The sequence below is a fragment of the Megalobrama amblycephala genome, linkage group LG24, assembly GCF_018812025.1.
Source record: "Megalobrama amblycephala isolate DHTTF-2021 linkage group LG24, ASM1881202v1, whole genome shotgun sequence".
Classification (NCBI taxonomy): Eukaryota; Metazoa; Chordata; class Actinopteri; order Cypriniformes; family Xenocyprididae; genus Megalobrama; species Megalobrama amblycephala.
The window spans coordinates 22,189,998-22,212,160 of NC_063067.1; the positions used below are offsets into that span (position 1 = coordinate 22,189,998).

Here is a 22,163-nt window from a genome sequence, read left to right on the forward strand (position 1 = left end):
AGGAAACTCTGGGTTTACCGAAGAAAACCTGATCCTGACCAGGTTAGGTTCACAGAGTAAGTTGCTATGGTAACTGACTCTGAGTAGAAGTTACCTCTCTTTCAGAAACGGGCTTGACTTAACCTGCTTTCTCAGGTTTGACATACCTCCCATTCTGAAACAGAAAACCCAGAGTTTCCCCTCATTTCAGGGTTAACATACTCAGAGTTTTCACTTAACCTCCTTTCTGAAACGGGCCCCAGTACTTTTACTTGTAATTGAGTATTATTTCAGCAATGTAACAGTATTTGTACTTGAGTACAAATTTTCAGTACTCTTTCCACCACTGCTTATAAATCAGCCAAAATATGTTTTGATTTAAATCTAGTGTTTTGCATGTTTCTGAGATGGGTAGGTTTAGGGGTTGGGGTTGAGTTGGAGAGAATATAAAAACATTATGTTGATAGAAAGTCCCCACAAAACATGAAAACCCAACATGTGTTTGTGAATGAAGAAAATTAGATGCTTACATGAGCTTGAATATACGGTAATCCAGGACATCTTCATACTTCAGAACCAACCTGTATTTCAAGAGAAAATTCACAGGTGAAATACTGTGGTTCATGAACTGTAAACATTAAAGGCTGTGAAACACCATGCTGACATCAAAGAACTAGCAGTGACAAAAGCAATGTTGCCACCTCGCATCACCCTGCATCTGGACCAAAAAACGTTGCAACACACTGCCAACGACCAACTAGCACATATGTTCTGCGATATTTAGAGTAATCTTAAAGGTGCCATAGAACCCTTTTTCACAAGATGTAATATAAGTCTAAGGTGTCCCCTGAATGTGTCTGTGAAGTTTCAGCTCAAAATACCCCATAGATTTTTTATTATTCAATTTTTTTAACTGACTATTTTGGGGCATAATTAAATATGCGCTGATTCAGTGCACGTCCCCTTTAAATGCTCGCGCTCCATGCCCCCAAGTTCGCAACTCTATAATACATTGCATAAACAAAGTTCACACAGCTAATATAACCCTCAAAATTGATCTTTACAAAATGTTCGTCATGCATGCTGCATGCATGCATCAGATCATGTAAGTATGGTATTTATTTGGATGTTTACATTTGATTCTGAATGAGATTCAAGTGATTTAAAGCTTAAATAATTTTGGCTGACAAGTTTAAGGTTGCGCTATTGCATTTTATCATCTTTGCTTCTATAGCAATGGAGTCTTGAAATCAAGCACCGCAAACCTGCACATTTTTCATAAGCACGTCGAGCTGAAGTCTGCCCATTAAAAGCAAGAGGCTCTTCAAATATATACCTGAATGGGGAAAAAAGTTATCAATGGGTCTGTCTAATGACTAATGATGAACATAAGGTGAACTGCACAGTTTTCCAAAAAGCAATTTCTTTTGCTCACTGTGGACTGTGCTGCTAAAGGGTATGCATAAACCTATTGTTTTTAATTTGGATAATATATTAAAATGTATTAATATAACATTCAATACATTATCAGAGCTGGGTAGACAGATAATTATTATAATTTAAAACATATTAGACTGATCATTAATTAATATCAAAATAATGTTATTTAGATAATTATTAGGTAATATTACTATTATTAGGTAATAATATTATGTATATTTTATTACTTATTACTTATGAGAATGTTATTAAGATTATAAATAATGTTATTTATTAATTTATCATTCATATATATTTACATAAAAAGAGATAAATATAAAATAAAATATAAAAATGTTACAAATAATTATATAAAGGAGTCCTAATTTAAAGCTGCAGTCTGTGAGTTTTGCCTCTTTGTCGCCATCTTTGTTTGAAACCTGCAATTGCAGTTATTTGCAGAATTATAATCTTTACGTGGGTTGTGCGTCGGCACGACTCCTCAGCACGGATGAAACTAATGTTACTGTCAGTCACCACTGGATACTGTACTTCGGAATCACAGATTCTATGTCTTGGAAGTATGACCAAAATAAGAATTTTCACCGGAAAATGTCATCTGAACAAATAAGTAACATGTATGCCACTTACAATAAATTAAATAGCATTACAATAAATCGCGCTGCCAATGGTGATTAAATCTAATGATCGCTTAGCTCGGATCACGTCAAACCGTGCAAATTATTATTATTGTTGTACTTTGTTCTCAAACTGTTAATGTTAACAACATCAGCTTTGCGTGACTATGTGTATTTAGTGTGTATTAGCGTTAGTCCGAAGTCTTTTGCTTTTGACTATGGGTGAATCTCCAGTTGTCACTGATGATTGTCATTTGGACCTTACTGGATTACAATCCGCAATCAAAATAATATTAATTATTGCAGCTGCTGTGAGAAAAGGCTTTAAATGATCCGCCATCTGCAGAAATCTCCACATGGCATATAGCCTACTAGCTGGGACTCCTTCTATATGTAAACAGACGTGACATAATGAGGCAAAGACGAACGGCTGCATGCTCGAATCTCCCACGGAAACCCACGAGTACCACTCGAATTAGGAAAACATTATTACAAGCTTACCGTTGGCGTTGTAAATCGGGCTAAGGTAATGAGATAGTTTTGAACACTGGCTGGTTATATACTTGCTCAAAAATTGATTTTGGATCATTTTTAACAAAAAAAAAAGTTACAGACTGCAGCTTTAAGTAAATTAAATAAAAATGAAAAAATCATCCCATCCAGGTAACAGCTGCAGAATTGGCTAAAAAGTGGTTCCAGACAGAATGACTGCTTAAAACACACAGACATATTCCGGCGGAGTTTAAAAAAAAAAAAAAAAAAAAATCAAATAATCAAATAATCAAATGTAAAATAATGTAAAATGTGTTCTGTTTCAAGTTCAAATGCTTGATCTCATGTTTTATTGTTGAGATGTCAAGTTGTTGTGTTCTTTAATTTTAAGTTCTTTAAATCTGCCATTGTTTTTTTGTTTTGTTTTTCCGGAGGGGTGGGGGGGTGGGGGGTGCCCCTTATTTTATCATGACAATGACTATTTTTTATTTCATGAATAAACAGGAAATGTTAATATTACAAATTGTTTCTTTGCATTTATTTTGGATTTGTTGTCAGAACTCGGCTCTCAGTTTACATGGGTAGGGTACTTTGTGTGTGGATGGCTGTGCTCGTCCGCCACCACCAAAGACCATTTTTGACCCAGAAGAAACCCTGCTTGGCTTTATACTAATCGCCCCCATACTCACATTCAAACAGTGAATTCAAACACTGAGTGCACTGGACGCCATCTTCTGGCGAGATGTGGGAATTCATTCAGCGTGAATGACAATATTATCGAGCAGCTAGCCATTGACTGTGCATCGGTTGTACATTCGTTATTGAGGGGCATTATGGGATTGAATGAGTGCACTCTATAATGTCCACTATGGTTTTGGACACCACTACAAATGGTTGTCCCCTTTAAACAGTGCACTATATAACTTGGCTATAGGGCCAGTTTACTACTTACTCTTTTCACAAATAATATTAATAATATTATATATTACTGACAGGAATACAAGTAGCCTAACTGCCCATGGCTTTGGACACAGGGAAGCTCATTTGTCATGTATGCAATATGTTAGGGTCCATATAAAAGATTGGTAAAGGGAAATGTTCAGTCTTTGATATGATTAGCCTTTGTCTTGACTATGTTATCAAACAGCTAATAATGTGTTGCTATTGCTAATGTTACAGACACCATGTTCCTGTTCGCTATCTCAGTCAGACAGCTGCCTTCTAAAAATCTGCATCCTTAGAAATAATGCTAGAAATAACCCCGCCCCACATTCATGGGATTGGTTACAAGTTTGTGACGTAGAAATTAGGGTCGGTTTCAAAGCGTGTTTTTGAGACTGTCTTTGGTACACAGCAGTTTTAAGGAGAAAATACTCAGTGTTGTTCAATAGCAAAATACTCAGTAGCAGTTGTAACCCCTGACCCAGGTCCTACTCGCCCCGCTCTGCGCGGGCCTCGAACCCGGGTCTCCGGTGTGGGAGTCGGACGCTCTAACGAGGAGGCTAAAGGCTGCAACCTCTAGCGTCAGTCGCTAGAGCATCTCTTGAGATCAGAGGAGTGAGGTTTACTCGCACAGCAACTACTAGCTGGCCTCCGTTACACTCACCCCCCTAAACCTCACTCCCATCCTGGTCACGGCACCAATGTAACCCCTGACCCAGGTCCTACTCGCCCCGCTCTGCGCGGGCCTCGAACCCGGGTCTCCGGTGTGGGAGTCGGACGCTCTAACGAGGAGGCTAAAGGCTGCAACCTCTAGCGTCAGTCGCTAGAGCATCTCTTGAGATCAGAGGAGTGAGGTTTACTCGCACAGCAACTACTAGCTGGCCTCCGTTACACTCACCCCCCTAAACCTCACTCCCATCCTGGTCACGGCACCAATGTAACCCCTGACCCAGGTCCTACTCGCCCCGCTCTGCGCGGGCCTCGAACCCGGGTCTCCGGTGTGGGAGTCGGACGCTCTAACGAGGAGGCTAAAGGCTGCAACCTCTAGCGTCAGTCGCTAGAGCATCTCTTGAGATCAGAGGAGTGAGGTTTACTCGCACAGCAACTACTAGCTGGCCTCCGTTACACAGTCAATGGTGTTGACTGATGAATTTGCACATGGTTTGTCTTAAAGCATATTAAACACACCATATAGACATATAAACAACATTAAAACTTGATTTTCACCATAGGTCTTTAAAAATTTGCTACACCCCACAAGGCACTATTTACCGGGAGTGAGACTCATTGCAGGATGATCCAGACAGGTCGGGTATCACACCTTTACCAAAGGTTTTGGAGGTAAGGTCATGCCTCTCCCACTTTCCTGAGCGATACTGGCTCACCACCAGTTTCTCAGCCCACATGAGAATGCAGGTGGAGCCCTTCTCCTTAAACTCCAATGGCGGGTTCGGAGCAGAAGGTTCCTCACGACGCGACTGCAGTAGGGATCTTGACCAGACAGAGTGGACAGCTGGAGACGCGTCCTCAATCACCTGAGACAAACACAAGCCACCTCAAATTACCTTCAATTTACTGTGCTCACATTAAAGTTCTACACACTGCAACTAAATTCGGTTGTCAATTCACCTTTTAGTGCTTAATCCTGTTCTGTACACACAGTTCAAAAATGTTACTGAATTAACTGAAAATGCAGGTAGTGACAACCGCATTTACAAAAATTCTACATAGTGTGTACAAAACCGAACTGAGCAACTAGTTGTTAATGATGTATTTTAACATGCATCAGAAATGTTTCTCTCTTCTTTATGTGCGGTGCAAGAAATCACAGGGAAAGCAGCACGACCCTTGACTCATTCATTTTGTCAGATCTTTCTATAAAAACAGCGAACAAGAACAAGCCCACAATGAATCAAAATAAATCCAAATGCTTTTTGCTGAAAATAAGACCAAAATATCAAGACCTGCACCTGCTGACTTTAATAACTCTGTAAACTTGATCGCTTTATGAGCCAAGGTTAAACAACAAGCCCAAATGTGATTATAATAAATGGACATGGCAACACTGCAAGAGTGCACTCTGTGAAGCAGCTTTTACAAGCATAAGCAAAATATGAGACCTCCATCGACTGTGCTTTAGTTATATTGCTGAACATAAGTCTTTTGTCGCTGTAATATTTCTTTGGTCATTATAGCGGTTACCAAACATGCGAGAGGCCATAAGGTTGCTATGGTTACCACGCCATCAATCGTTGTAATTTTGTGAGTGAGTCGTGTTCTGTACACACATGGAATGATAATTTAGGGCACTCACTTCCGCATTTCAATGCAGTTGTCACTCCTGAAACTTTACAGTGTGTGCGAGGCCATAGATTAAAATTAATATATCATTAAATGCTAAAATCATTTGGTAGAAAAACAGTGACTACGTTTACATGTGCACCAATAATTTGATTATTTCTCATAATCAGAGTTAAGATGTAAAGATGTTTACATGACACGAGCAGAACTCTTCACTCCAGTTTACATCGCTAATAAGTGGTTATACCACACTCAGATATGCATACAGTGTGCATGTTACCGGTGTTGTGCTGAATTACTACCCCCACCAAATTATTTACCCCCCAGTATTGGTAGGTTTACATTAGGTGTGGGGGAGGGGTTAGGATTAGGGGTGGTGTTAGGATTGGGCAATCAGATAACGACTTCAACGAGAGGGGTAATAATTTGGCCAGGGAGTCAAAATTAAGGACACAACACAGGCCATTGTTTTAATCTACTCGCATCAAATTCAAAATAAAGGTTTTATGGACATACTGGATATTACTTGGCGCCGTGATGAACAACGCAATGCCGGGTTTGTCTAAGCTGACATTGTGTTCTTTGCGCCGTCTGTATGAAGAATACGGAGCAGAGACTGCGCAGCGAGTTGTGTTGAGTTTAGCAATCTGGTGAAGAGAAAACTTCAGAATAATGTCACGGAGTTCATTCATGAAATTGTGTGAACAACACACGGCCATCCGTGTACGTTCCAGGCACATGCGCACTTTGGTCAGAGCGGGAATAATGAGATTAAGGTGTTTACATGCCTGTTTATTGCGACTGAAATCATTTAATGCGATTACGCTTACTACGATTCTGAGCTTAATTGCATTACTTTAATCGAAGTATTGCATTTACATGAGGTAAAGTTTAATCGCAATATTGCCAAAATCCCATTATAATTGCATTATGAGAGTGCATGTAAATGATGACATGTGATAGATGGACCTCTCAACCTTTATGCTAAGGAGGAAATCCAACGCAACTTTGAAGGGGACCAAGCAAACATTATTATGTATTTCTGCTCAGCTAGCTTGGGCATCAACCACATGGCAAATGCTAATACTTTTTCATATACTTCTTACTTTCCTTGTATAACAGTTCTATACATAATAACATATTAGACAGGACTGTTAAACAGATCATAAAACGAATGAAGAAGGAGAATGGAAGCGCTGTGTGCTCTGCGAATGCAACAAGGAAAATGGCCCTATGGGAACAGTGTGAAAGCCCCTAATATTGCATTGTATATCTTGGTTATCAGATAAAATTACTCTTATTATAATATAAGATTTTGGTCATACTACGTAGCCCTAGCTGAAGGTGTGTAAGTGTAACGCAGAGTTGTTGAGAGGTCTTACTTACCCTTGAGGGCCACAACGCAGTGAACACTGCAGTAAACGGCACAGACTGAGCTTTCATGATGCTCAGCACCTGACCAATTACCTCATCTACAACAAACAACAAAATGCCATTAATTTGTGTGAAAACACTTCTTTGTCATTTCATCTTGGCTTTTTTTTTTTTTTTACACAATAATAACAACTTTGGAACTTTGGATACTACACATACCATTTCCACTGAGCACCTCTTTAGTAGACATCATATCAGCCCTGCAAGAAAAAGACAACTTACAGTCCTCATAATATCAAGAATTTTGGTTTCCTCATCTTCTTTTCAGACTTAAAGAAGGCCCAAAAGGTGTGTTTTCACTTTAAATAAAACCTTTATGTAAAGAAATGCTAACCCTACAAATGGCTGTGTTCAGAATTGCATACTATACTATCGTACCACTCTAATACTTCTGCAGTATGTGCATAATAAGCAAATTTTCTGTAATCATGAAACACTCTAATGACAACTACTATTTCAAAATGTACAAAATACAACATAGCACACTATAAAGCTTTTCACACTTGAAATAATTAATCCTGGGTCATTCTAAACCTTGGGTAAATGGAATCCTAGGTTATTCGTAAGCTGACGTTTCACATTGTACATTCCTAAGGCCGTGTGTCCACCAGAGCGTTTATAGCCAGCTGAAAACGCTAGGCGCTCGGCTTAAAACGCCTGTCTGTGAGCGCTTGAGAGCGCTTCTGCAGCGCAGCGTTTTTTTCCGTTGAGACGCTTTGTTGCTATGATACGGAATATCCGCGGCACTGTTACTTAGAACTGATTTTGCAGGTAATTTGTTTCAGACTTAAAATGTTGACACAATATGAAATTACTTTGCTATGTATTTTCGGAGAGCAGCAATATTAATTTCTCATCCATTTTGTTTCTGTTTATTGATGTCGCTGTACAGCAAGAATGTGACAGTTGGACGGAGTTGTATTTGTCCCGCCCCTCCTTCACTCTGATTGGATGGCTGGCTAAAAAGTGACAGTGATGAGCGCAGCGTTTTACTCAAAGTTGAGCATTCTTCAACTCGAGGCGACCAGTAAAAAACGCCGAGCTCGCAGCGCTTGAGCGTTAAAAAGACGCTCAGCGCCTCGTTACGCTCCTGGCGCTTAAAAAACGCGGCGTTCCCATTGAAAACAATTGAAAAAGTACGCTAGCAGCTGGAAAAAACGCTTAGGTGGACACACGGCCTAAACCTTGGGTTTATGTTCTTATTTGCATATTTGTGGTGTCAGTGATTGGATAAACGCAGTACGCGACCTGTTTACATAGCTCTAGCATTGCGCATCCTCGTATTGCCGACTGTACTTTCGAGTTTATACTGAATGGACATTTTGGACAATAAAGGCAAGAAGGAAACTTTCTTCTTCACTCAAATTCTGTCAGCATTTGACATTTTTCCTGTCAAACACTGAATAAACTGTTTATATACAATGTGCAGTGTTTCCGTGACTGTCCAAAGCAGGCAAATACAAGTATGCAATTTATAAGGTGTTAAGCGCAGTATGAAAAGCTCTTATGTGGCCATAATACTGTATCCCATAATGCAATGTCTTTAACTTGACCATCCATTAGTAGGTGATTTTAACATTAAGTGGCATGGAAAAAGCCATCAAACATGCCGCTATGTTTTGTGGCACATCCGGTGTTTTATGGCTCGTTTTCACAGAGCGGTACAGTACAGTACGATTTGGGACAATAAACCCTGATCTGGTTTGCATTTCCACCACCAACAGTATATGCAGGAAAGTAGCGATCAACATCATTCTCATGTGAAGAAGAAAGCTACACAGCAAACAACAATGGAGGATGTTCTGCCTCTGTTAGAGGCTGTGCATAATTTGTGATGGACATTTGCATGTATAAACATTATATTTTCATGATTGCTTAATATTCTTTATAAGTTTCATTTTATCTGTCGCTATTATGCAAGTTCCTATGTGAGGACTTTTATTTTGACGTTTTTCCACGAGCACCGCACATTGGGTAACAGGAAATAGCGAGCTTATGGCGCAGCAAACTGTTAACATGTTTTTGTTGCATCTGATTCTATCATCCTTCTAAACCCTGTCGAAAGCGATGGCTGTAAGTTTATTTTAATCATCCATCTGTTTGATATGTTGCAAGAGTTTAACATGATATAATCAAAGATGTTTATGTTTTTGGCGATCAGTGCTAATGTGGTGTATTGATAATGCTTCTAACCTGAGTTAGCGATGTATCTATATACATTTCACTCATTGCACTGTTAATAAGCATAATTTCATTTTGATTGTAATAATTTTCCTTATTTCTTTTATTTAATTTACAGTTTTACTCGGTTCAATGGCCGTTGAGTTTGCCTGTGTAAACCATAAATTGGAATATTAAAGGAGCAAGGCGCTCATATTCTGGCTCTTGAACAGAGTTTGGCTTGCTGTTTCTTTATATTTCACGCTTGGAAAGCAAAACATATGAAGAGAATAGTACAGTAAAAAGCCATGGATCAGTGGGTGCAAGAGGAACATGCAGATGCAAACATGCAAACTGAAGTGAAAGGAGGAAAAGGAAAAGCATCTTCAGAGGTCAGTTCTAAACGATCATCATCTTCCTCCAAGTGTTCAGTTGCTAGCACTGCTGATAAAGCTAGAGCCTCAGCAGAAGCTGCTCGTGCCAAGATGGTGTTTGCAAAAAGACAGCTTGAAATGAAAAAGGAGAAAGCTAGGCTGGAACAGGAAAGATCAATGGTGGAAGCGAAGTTTAGAAGCATTAGAAATCGAAAAAGAAGCTGCAGCTTCAGAAGCATTAGAGAAGCATTAGGGACAGCAGCAGCAGCAGCAATGGAACGTGATGATGGTTGCAGTGAGAGAAGCACACTTTCATCACATGTGATTTCAATGAGAACAGAGGAATATGTAAAGCACCAAACTCAGGTGAACTCTGACTTTTCCACCCTACCTCTAAATATATGTTCAGCCTGTGTAAAGGAATCGACTCCGCGTTTGATCGATAAGTCTCAGAGATTGAGCGCTGCATATGACAGTGATACAGTTCATGAACGGAGCAGAATATGTGATGACACACGTCTGCAGAGCACAAGATATCCAGATTCACTGTATAATCTGCCTCATCCGATACAGAATACTGCATCTAAAGCATCCCAACGCCAACAAGACCCTGCTTCACAAAGGTATGCAGTCCATTCAGATACGCAACATTACTCTCAAAGCCAAGCTGAGCCTATGTTAGACTTTGCTAAATTCTTGGCACGTAGAGAACTTATCACCACAGGGTTTACCAAGTTTGACGATAATCCAGAGAACTTTAGAGCATGGGAATCTTCGTTTGTTAATGCCATGCAAGACTTGCAGCTCTCAGCTGGTGAAGAGCTAGACTTATTAGTCAAGTGGCTGGGGAAGGAATCGTCAGATCATGTGAGAAGGATTCGAGCTGTATATGTCACTAATCCACAAGCTGCTCTCCAACTTTCTTGGGTGAGACTTCAAGAATGTTATGCCACTCCAGAAGTGATAGAAAGTGCCTTATTTAAGCAACTGGATAATTTTCCACGTCTATCTCCAAAAGACAATGTGAAACTCAGGGAGCTCGCAGACCTGCTCAAGGAGATACTTGCAGCGAAAGGAGACACGTATTTACCTGGACTAGCTTATCTTGATACCCCTCGTGGCATTAATTCTATAGTGGAGAAGTTACCAGGAAGTCTGCAGGAGAAATGGCTGTTCGCTGGCTCGCATTTCAAGGAAGAGAACAAGGTCAGTTTTCCCCCATTCTCATTCTTCACTCATTTTATTTGCAGTGAAGCTAAAGCCAGGAATGATCCAAGTTTCAAGCTTTCAAGCAGTAGCCATACAGTCATCAGAAGTGAAAGACTGCTGTATAAACATGGTGCTAGCAGAGTTCCTGTGTCAGTACACAAGACAGATGTGTCTGCAAATGATGATTCAAATTCTGCAAACTCGAAAGAGACTATCAAAACTTGTTGAAGTACTGCCCTATTCACAACAAATCACATCCACTGTCAAAATGCAGAGCCTTCAGGAAAAGATCACTGTTGGAACGCAAGAACATCCTGAAAGAACATAAAAGATGTTTCAAGTGTTGTTCTCCGAATCATGTAGCCAGAGGATGTCTTGCAATCCTCAAATGTGCTGAGTGTGATTCTGATAGACATTGCACAGTCATGCATCCAGACATAGCTCCGCCCCGCTCAACACCTCAGATGCAAGAACCATATACAGAACAGCAGGACAATGCTACCCCAGAGGTAACTTCAAAGTGTACAGAAGTTTGTGGGGAAAGTGCTCTAATGTGATCCTGTGCGAAAATGTGCTTGGTGCATGTATTTCCTCATGAGCAACGGGAACGAGCTATTAAGATGTATGCCATAACTGACGACCAGAGCAACCGCTCACTGGCCAAAAAGAGTTCTTTGAGCTGTTTGAAATCCAGAGTAACCTCTCTCCATATTTGCTGAGAACATGCACTGGTTCCATAGAAATGTCTGGAAGGAAAGCGGTCGGCTTCCAAATAGAGACACTGGATGGTAAAACATGTCTAGATCTCCCACCATTGATTGAGCGTAACGAGATAATGAGCAACAGATGTGAAATACCTACTCCAGAGGTCGCCCTTGCTCATTCACACTTGAAACGTGTTGCACAGTTCATCCCGAAGCTAGATCCTGATGCTCAGATCTTAATATTGTTGGGAAGAGACATGATCCGTGTACATAAAGCAAGACAACAGATCGATGGGCCTCACAATGCACCTTTTGCGCAGCGATTAGATTTAGGCTGGGTGATTGTAGGTGATGTCTGCATTGACAAAGCCCATAAGCCAATGGTGAGTGTCTTTAAAACTAATATCCTAGATAATGGTCACCCGTCTCTTCTCACTCCATGCCAAAGCCACATTAAAGTGAAAGAGAAATTGTGCCATGGCGGGGAGCATAAGTCTGTTGTTTTTCCCCATTCGTTCAATCACGCCACTCATTGCATGCAAGTCGAAGATGAACTTGGGCTCAAAGTATTTGAGAGAACCAAAAATGATAACAAACATGCCATGTCCTTCGAGGATGAGATCTTCTTGAAGATCATGCAAGCAGAGTTCCACCAAGATGAACAGAGAAACTGGGTTGCTCCTTTGCCATTCAAGTCACCCAGACCATTACTGCCAAATAATCGTGCTCATGCTTTGTCTCGTCTTAATTCTTTGCGACGCACGCTAAGTAGAAACCCTGAGATGAAGGAACAGTTTTCTGCCTTCATGGAGAAACTCTTCCAGAACCATCATGCGGAAAGAGCACCACCTATCCACGACAGAGCATGTGAGCGGAGTGGAGCGGGAGCGAGCGGGGAGCGCGAGCGGGCGGGTCTTAGACTGAGCACAGAGCGGCATTTTTAAAAAGGACGGAGCGTCGCTCTATTTCCTGCTCCAATTTCGCTCCAGTCTGAAGCATGCTCAGTCAAGCCTGACCCAGAATCCATCTGTCTTTTACTGTCATCAACAGACTATTTTCATTCAAAACTCGGCTCAATAATGGAGTTAAAAAAGTACTTCAAAGAAGAAAACGAGAAATCATACAGGTGTACTATTAAAAAACGAACTAACAGTGACAATGTGGTACAAGAAAACGAATGTGGAGACATTGTTTCAGTAAGTAAAGGTTCCTTTTGGAATCTAAAAAGGCAAATTTCCCGAAAGCATGAAAGTGTGCTACGTGAACACGCTGGGAAGGAAGCTAAAGGTTAGCAAATTGTATACGGTAACTTGTAACAAAGTGTAAATTAAATATAGCTTAATATTCAAACAAATTCGTTTTGTCATTCAAGTAGGCATAATGGTTCGTTTTATTTCATTTGTGTCGTCCGTGAATTTGTATTTGATAGAGCGAGAGGAGGAGCAGCAGCAACAAGAGACAACGGTTAAGGAATTCAAAAGTTTCTTCACTGCACGCAAAGGCCCAACCATAACAAGGGAGAGAAAAAGAGAGCTGGATGTAGCATTTTTTAAAATGATTTACATGGACTATGAACCGCTGAGTATAGGAGAACGCGAAGGGATGCAACACTTCGCAAGCGCAGCTCAACCGGGCTACGCACCCCCATGCTACAACACCGTACGGGACACGCTCATGCCACATGCTCTGGAAGAGATGGAAGCCAAACTGCGAGACCTACTGCAGAATGGTGATGGGCTCGTTCTGTCAGCGGACATTTGGACCAGTAGAAGAGGGCACAGCTTCCTTGGCATCGTGGCCAGTTTCATTGATGGGACGTTCCGGGGGCACACGGTTTTGTTGGGCTGTGAGCACATACAAGGGCACCACACCGCAGATCGTATTTATCAAAAGTATGAAAGTGTACTGAAATATTGGAACGTGCAACGACGTGTGATTCGTGTCGTCACTGACAGTGGCAGCAACATGATCAAGGCGTTTAACCTCCTCCCTGGCACTGAAGAGGAGGCGGAGGGTGAAGTGACCGCGGATGCCAGCAGCAGCGCTGAACATGAAGAGGAGGATGAGGAACCACCGGCGCCCTCGCAAGTCCATGTGGAAGTGATAACAACTAATGTAGACACTATGATAAATCAGTACTTTACTGTGTCAAATTTACATCTGAGATGCCCCATTCACATGCTTCAGCTGGCGATCAAAGATGCCGTTAACGAGCACGACAACATTAATAGGCTGTTAGTGAAAGTCGGCAAGCTGGTCAAAAGTGTACGCAAGAGCACCCTGAACACAGAGGAAACAGACCAATTAGGCTTGCTCTCAAGAAACCACCGCATGAGTCTGAAGCCTCAGACATTGTCCAAACTTGTGTTCTTGAAGGTGAACTCAAAAGAACTGTAGATAAGGAAAGCAATTATTATTTTTTTTTTTTTTAAGTTTGACAACAAAGCCAATTTAAATTGAAATCCACGTGCACTCTGCGCAAAAGTTCAGTTAAGAATTTTGGCCTAATAGTTCATTTTAAAACTTTGATGTAGGCCTATAGCCTGTATATTTTTATTTATATAATTAGGCCCATTAATTCGTTTAATTTTACAGCAGTTTTTTTTGTACAATTGATATAAGCCAATTTAAAATTTAATCCTGTGCGCTGCGCAAAAGTTCATTTATAAGAATGTTGGCCTAATAGTTAATTTACTTTTAAAACGTTTATGTATATTTTTGTTTATATAATTTTTATTTATATAATTTTGCCCATTTATTCGTTTAATTTTACAGCAGTTTTTTTTGTACAATTGATATAAGCCAATTTAAATTTTAATCCTGCGCACTGCGCAAAAGTTCAGTTATAAGAATGTTGGCCTAATAGTTAATTTACTTTTAAAACATTTATGTATATTTTTGTTTATATAATTTTTATTTATATTATTAGGCCCATTTATTTGTTTAATTTTACAGCAGTTTTTTTTTTGTACAATTGATATAAGCCAATTTAAATTTTAATCCTGCGCGCTGCGCAAAAGTTCAGTTATAAGAATGTTGGCCTAATAGTTAATTTACTTTTAAAACGTTTATGTATATTTTTGTTTATATAATTTTTATTTATATTATTAGGCCCATTTATTCGTTTAATTTTACAGGAATTTTTGTGACTAATTTGTCATTTGTAATTTGAAATAAAACATTTCTATTTGAAAAATGTTGTTGTTGCTCATTAGTTCTTTAGGAGGTATGTCTGTGGTCTAAGCTAAAAGTCATATATAGATTTTTTTTATTTTTTGGAGCGAGCGGGGGGCGATTTGAGTGGAGCGCGAAGCAAACTGCGTTGAGCGCTGAGCGATAATGAGCGGAGCGGCCTGATGTAGCTTTGAGCGGGGGAGCGGAGGGGCGAACAGTTCCGTGAGCGATGAGCGGAGATTCTCACCGCTCCACTCCGCTCACATGCTCTGATCCACGAGGATGAAGAATGTTGGTACTTACCCATCTTCGGAGTGTATCATCCGCAAAAACCGGGACAGATACAAATGGTGTTTGATTCCAGCGCACAACACCAAGGTATTTCTCTGAACAATGTGCTGCTCTCAGGCCCTGACCTGAACAACTCCCTGTTAGGTGTGCTGCTACGGTTCAGGAAAGATCTTGTTGCTATTATGGCAGACATCCAACAGATGTTCTATGGTTTCCTGGTGAAAGAAGACCACAGAAACTATTTGCGATTTCTCTGGTACAGCAACAACAACTTGAACAAGGAAGTGGTAGAGTACCGTATGAGGGTACATGTTTTCGGGAACAGCCCTTCGCCAGCAGTAGCGATATATGGTCTGCGGTTAGCTGCACAGCAAGGTGAGCAAGAGTATGGTACTGATACTTTGCACTTTGTCAACAGACATTTCTACGTGGATGACGGACTGATGTCCTTTCCCACAGAAGTCGAAGCAATTGACCTGCTCAAACGCACCCAAGAATCACTTTCCAAGTCGAACCTCAAGCTTCCACAAAATAGCCTCAAACAGTTTAGAGATGATGAAAGCGTTCCCACCAGAAGACCTCGCTTCTGGCCTTCAAGATCTGAATTTTGGAAATGAGAGTTGGCCCACTCAAAGAAGCCTAGGTTTATACTGGGACATAAAAACTGATACTTTCACTTTCAAAGTTTGCAGCTAATGACCAGCCCTACACTCATCGTGGAGTGCTCTCTGTTGTGAATAGCTTCTTCGACCCTTTGGGCTTTGTGGCACCAGTGACAATCCAGGGAAGAGCACTGGTACGTGAGCTGACCAGAGAAGTACATGACTGGGACGAGGTCCTTCTTGAAGAGAAGAGAAGAGAAGCAAGTGGGAAGAATGGAAAACCTCACTTCAAAAGCTAAGTGACCTTCACATCACACACACATATGTATACCATTCACTCTCTAACACTTCATACACTGAGTTGTGTGTCTTTTCAGACGCATCAAACTGGGCCATAGGGGCAGTGGCTTACCTCCGAGCTCAGACTGATGAAGGCGAGGTCAAAGTGGGATGTGTGTTGGGCAAGGCAAAGCTCTCACCGTGTCCGGAACCTTCTATCCCTCGCCTGGAGCTGTGTGGAGCAGTGCTGGCTGTAGAGATGGCTGAACACATTCTTGACGAGCTAGACCATAAGCCAAATGCAGTGAAATTCTACTGTGACAGCAAAGTGGTCCTGGGATATATCTACAATCAGTCCAGACGTTTTTTTGTTTATGTGCACAATCGTGTTCAGCGGATACGTCAATCGACTTCTCCAGAACAGTGGAGTTATAGTGCCTACAGTCCAGAATCCAGCTGACCTGGCGACAAGATCTGTGAGTACATCACAGCTTAATGACACCATATGGTTCACAGGACCCAGCTCTACAAACCGCCCCAACAGTGTGAGTTCTTCGAACTGATAAATCCTGAGACGGATGCAGAAGTCAGACCTTGTGTAGCCAGCTTCACTACTCGAGTAGAAAGAAGCCTCTTCTCAGAACGTTTTCAGCACTTTTCTACTTGGGAATCTTTGGTAAGAGCTGTTTCTTTTCTGATTCATCAAGCACATTCTCACATGTCAAGTTCAATAAGCACATCCCATACGTGCAGAGGATGGCATCAGTGCAGCGAAGCACATACACCCGAAGAACAGACAGCAGCAAAGAGACTTATACTTCTACATGTCCAAAGAGACCTATATCCAGATGAGTATGCTGCTCTGCAGAAGGATCAACAAGTTTCCCATTCAAGCACGCTGTGGAATCTCGACCCCTACATCGATGACGGTCTCTTGAGAGTTGGAGGACATCTGAAACACTCTTCTGTTGAGTCAGAGGTGAAAAATCCCATCATCCTCCCAAAGCAAAGTCATGTTGCCAAGCTGTTGGTGGGTTACTACCAATCCAAGGTGCACCATCAAGGCAGACAATTCACAGAAGGAGCAATCCGACTGGCTGATTTGTGGATTGTAGGTGGGAAAAGACTGATAAACTCCATTCCTTCAGGATTGTGTGACGTGCCGCAGACTCAGAGGAAAGTTGGAAGTTCAAAAGATGGCAGATCTTCCACCTGAGCGCCTCAGTACATCTCCTCCATTTACATACGTGGGGTTAGATGTTTTTGGTCCATGGACAGTTGTCACTCGGCGCACCAGAGGCGGTGTGGCTGAAAACAAAAGGTGGGCTATACTCTTCACGTGTATGAGTATAAGAGCAGTACACATAGAAGTCATTGAATCTATGAACACTGCCAGCTGCATCAATGCTCTGCGAAGGTTTTTTGCTTAGGGGACCAGCAAAGCAGCTCAGATCGGACCGAGGAACCAACTTTGTCGGAGCTAGCCAAAACTGGGCATGCAGCCAACAAAAGAAACCAGACTAGTCTTCTGAAATACCTCCATGAGAATGGCTGTACGTGGGAATTCAATCCTCCACACGCCTGGGAACACATGATCGGTGTAACCCGCAGGATTCTAGACAGTATGCTGTTGTAGAAGAAACATGCTCACTTGACTCACAAGGTACTTTGCACTTTGATGGCAGAGGTGTCAGCAATCATAAATGCTAGACCTCTGGTTCCTGTCTCGTCAGATCCATATTCTCCATGCATACTCACTCCAGCAATGCTTTTAACCCAAAAGCCAGGAGTACCTGCCCAGAGTGAGAATTATGCTGAAAAAGACCTCCTGAGATGTCAGTGGAGGTGAGTACAGGCATTGGCCAACGAGTTCTGGAGCCGATGGTGAAAAGAATACATCAGTACACTCCAACCCCGACGCAAATGGCATGAGACTCACCGAAACCTGCATGTTGGAGACGTTGTGCTGTTGAAGCAAGCTCAGTCCTCAAGGAACGACTGGCCTTTGGGCTTAATCACATCCGTCTTCCCAAGCAGTGACGGAAAGGTCTGCAAGGTAGAGGTTAAGACAACCTCAAGTGGTAACATGAAAACATTCCTACGACCAATTTCTGATTTGATCTTACTGCTAGCTAAAAAAGATTAAGTAAGACTAAAAACAGACTGTTATAATGGCAGTAATAATGCCAGGCGGGGAGTGTTCTGCCTCTGTTAGAGGCTGTGCATAATTTGTGATGGACATCTGCATGTATAAACATTATATTTTCATAATTGCTTAATATTCTTTATAAGTTTCATTTTATCTGTCGCTATTATGCAAGTTCCTATGTGAGGACTTTTATTTTGATGTGTTTCCACGAGCACCGCACATTGAGTAACAGGAAATAGCGAGCTTATGGTGCAGCAAACTGTTAACATGTTTTTGTTGCATCTGATTCCATCATCCTTCTAAACCCTGTCGAAAGCGATGGCTGTAAGTTTATTTTAATCATCCATCTGTTTGATATGTTGCAAGAGTTTAACGTGAGATAATCAAAGATGTTTATGTTTTTGGCGATCAGTGCTAATTTGGTGTATTGATAATGCTTCTAACCTGAGTTAGCGATGTATCTATATACATTTCACTCATTGCACTGTTAATAAGCATAATTTTTAATTTTGATTGTAATAATTTTTCCTTATTTCTTTTATTTAATTTACAGTTTTACTCGGTTCAATGGCCGTTGAGTTTGCCTGTGTAAACCACAAATTGGAATATTAAAGGAGCAATGCGCTCATATCCTGGCTCTTGAACAAAGTTTGGCTTGCTGTTTATTTATATTTCAAGCTTGGAAAGCAAAACATATGAAGAGAACAGTACAGAGGACATACAGCAGATCTTGTTCTTACTTCTCGGCATGTGGTTGTTTGTTTGCTATGCGCCCAACATTGTGTTGCAATGGTATTGTGTTTCATCTATATATTTAAAAAATGGAAAATGGCGCCTCTTGTGTTGTCATTCCCCTTGTAGCATGCACAAGTGACAATTCTCTGTCAACGTTCTGCAGTGAGTCTAGCTCCACCCTTTAGGTACTGGCACTGCTAGACACCCCAACAGAAGGGTTCCAAAAAAAGTGGTACGGTACGGTTTAGTATTGTACTGTAGGGTACTGTACCATACCGCTCGGTGGAAATGAGTCATTAGTGGCACGTGCCACTGAAAAGTGCAGAACATGACTCAGGCCCTGTCCCAAATGGCACACTTCATAGCACTTTTGGTCTTGTGGACTTACAATGGCTGCCATGTACACGTGTCCGTTAAGTCCATGAGACCGTAGGGTGTCCTCGCGAGCACCCCCTTTGCAGTCAATACGCGCCCTCGAATTCACACTTTTGCCGAGCATGCACTGGTGCAAGCTCAGCAGCAGAAAACTGACCCGACAGTCATAGCAGCATTACGTCACAAAAGTGCGGACTTGTAGGAAGACCGTGAGTGCTTAGGGTGCCATTTGGTACAGGGCCAGAGTATGTCGTAGCGCCTCCAATGGTGACTGACACATGAGCTAAGGATTCGGCAGCTATACTGATGTACGGTTGCGATTTTGTTTTATGTGCTTAGTAGCTGAGGTCAATTAAGTAAGACTAGAGCACTCTCACTATCAAATATAGGCAAAAATAAATAAGTAAAAATTATAAAAAATAATAAAGTATAATTCTGGAAAATTAAATTATATTTATAAATTATTAATAATTTTCAATTAATGTAGTCAGTTTGTGGCACATCTGATTTTAAATGAATGTAGAGTAATACCAGTGCTATTATATGTTGCTGATCACACAGCCTATTTTAAAAAACTTATCAAGATTCACTTTAAATACTGCACTAACAGTGCCATCCATAACTTTAAAACAATTTTCAGTGCCGCATGCCATAATCCACTGACACATGCCACTGAAAATGGGATGTGCCACTGAACATAGTGGAATATGCTGATGACTTGTGTGCATAAGATTCCATACCACTTAATATTAATACCAGTACTTCATCTCTAATAGTGTGGTAAATGGACCTTGAGCAATATTAGCCACAAACTTGCTCTTGATTTGTTATGTGATCAGACATGTATAAGGGTTGAAAACTCCATTTTAGCCCACCGGCAACTATAGTTGCCGCACATTCAAATAAGTTTTTTAAGAAAAAAAAAAAACAGAAACCTGGGGAAAATAAATGTAGAACATGTTCACATAGGACACTAGTTAACAGGACTATTTGCATGAAACCATTAAGAAAAAATTGGGCACAAATGGTTTAACTAAGGCGGTTGATTTTCTGTTACGACCCACTTTTCCTTATCCAAAGTTTGCCTATTATCACAACTTAAACATAGTTGTTGGTCACTTTGAATGTCTCAACATGTGTTGTTGTAACATTGTATATTTAGCTCATGTTTTCCTGAACTCAGCCTCTCTCATTGTTTTTATTATACAGCTTTTCTAAAGACTTTCTCTACCTGTCATTCTCTTTCTTTTAGGTAAATTTCTATATACATGCTGGCTACAATTAATGTTACTATTAAGTATTATTATTTAATGCATTTACTATGAAGTTACCATTTCAAGTGTAACTTCAAGTCAGTGATGTAATAAATCATCTTTTTTTTTTTTTTACAAACTGTGCAAATCTAGTTATCCTACTGCCTTACAAAAGCATCACATCCCACATATTTTCCACATGGTATGCTACTCTAACTGTGCTCATTTCCATCATTAATATAAGTTGCACAGGGTGGCAATACATGAGAAATCTGTTTATATCATCATACTGTTCACATTTCGTCAGGCATTTCAACATTCCCACAGCATGAAACACTGTAGTGAAATTACCCTGCACTGGCAAAAGTTTTTACACACTAAATATGTAAAATAATTTTTTGGAGATGATAACTGGAAGGCACTTACTACTTGCATTAAAGAGGTCATGTGTCAGTGTAACAGTACTGTTTGAAATGTATCCCATTGCATAATGAATTGTTTCACATACTGTTTAAAAATTGCAGTCAGATTCTGAACTCGAATCAGTGTCAAATATATTGGTTTACCCGCCACTGTAAGGGAGGCGGAACACCAGCAATGCAGCAACAGATGTATTGAGGCGGAGTTGAGCAAGAGTGTCTGGGTTCATGTAGAGAGGAGCCGCATCAATCTGATTCTGTAGCAGTGTAGAAACCAAAGCAGTGGCGGACGATGATACAGATGGCAACCATAAGGAGGAGGAGGACAGCAAAGCCGCCTGTTTACACGAGAGATGCTTGTTAGTATTTGTGCTAACAAGCACTTTTCATGGTGTTTTTATCTGAAATAATACACCTTGGCAAGCACTGGTGTATTCTAATGAATATATCTTGGCTTCACAAAACATAAGTATTTAGTTTCATAACACATTTTTGAAGAATTATATTGCCTGACACTAATCTCAGTTGATAGCACAAAAAACAACCTCCTGTAAGTTAACTAAAGTCAAAATCATAAGCAGTAATAATAAATATCAAAACCAGTTACAGATGGAAAACACATCAACATACCTCAAGATTTTGGAAGACACTATCCTGTTTGTTCCCAAAGACTCCTCCGTACATTGTGAAGTCATCAACGCTTAACTGAATGAAAAAAGGAGGGAATTCAAATGATAAGATCGGCACTGTCTGAACTAGCCTTATGCCAGTGGTTGATAGACTTTGGTAAAGTTGGTTTTATATTCGCACATTCGGACTTCTGATAAATTCAGACTTTCCAATAAATGTGCAATAAATTAATGTTTGCGAATTTTAAGCAGCGACATGATATTGACAACCAACGATTGTCAACTTACAACATTTTTCACAGTCGATCAAAATAGGCAAATATTGTTTTAATGGCATATTTACTTGTGAATGTCCACTGAATGTCCAATGTAGTGTGATTAACAAGGCTGTTGAATACGGATGGCCGAATGTGCGAATATAAAACCAACTTTACCGAAGTGGTTGATAGTGCTAATGTAGCAGCACTGTGTTAATGTGTCACTTGAGTTTTACACTTCACAATAGCAAGAACCAATCACTTCAGATTGTTGTCTTTATTAAAAATTGAACATTACTTCTGAACAATGTTTCTCATGTTAAAGCATTCAGAATTCTATATCCATCA

The 22,163-nt window shown here is 40.6% G+C and overlaps 1 protein-coding gene across 1 annotated transcript in view; it reads right to left on the minus strand.

Annotated features, from left to right (window-relative positions):
• Positions 1 to 22,163, minus strand: part of atp6ap1a (ATPase H+ transporting accessory protein 1a) — a 31,328-nt gene that overhangs the window by 8,195 nt on the left and 970 nt on the right. Inside the window, exons 3-8 of the mRNA XM_048178349.1 lie at positions 21,560 to 21,634; positions 21,077 to 21,267; positions 7,365 to 7,405; positions 7,158 to 7,243; positions 4,743 to 5,005; positions 510 to 560 (exon numbers count right to left, since the gene is read on the minus strand). Of these exons, the coding sequence (XP_048034306.1) occupies positions 510 to 560; positions 4,743 to 5,005; positions 7,158 to 7,243; positions 7,365 to 7,405; positions 21,077 to 21,267; positions 21,560 to 21,634 (707 nt within the window). The remainder of the gene's footprint in view (positions 1 to 509; positions 561 to 4,742; positions 5,006 to 7,157; positions 7,244 to 7,364; positions 7,406 to 21,076; positions 21,268 to 21,559; positions 21,635 to 22,163) is intronic.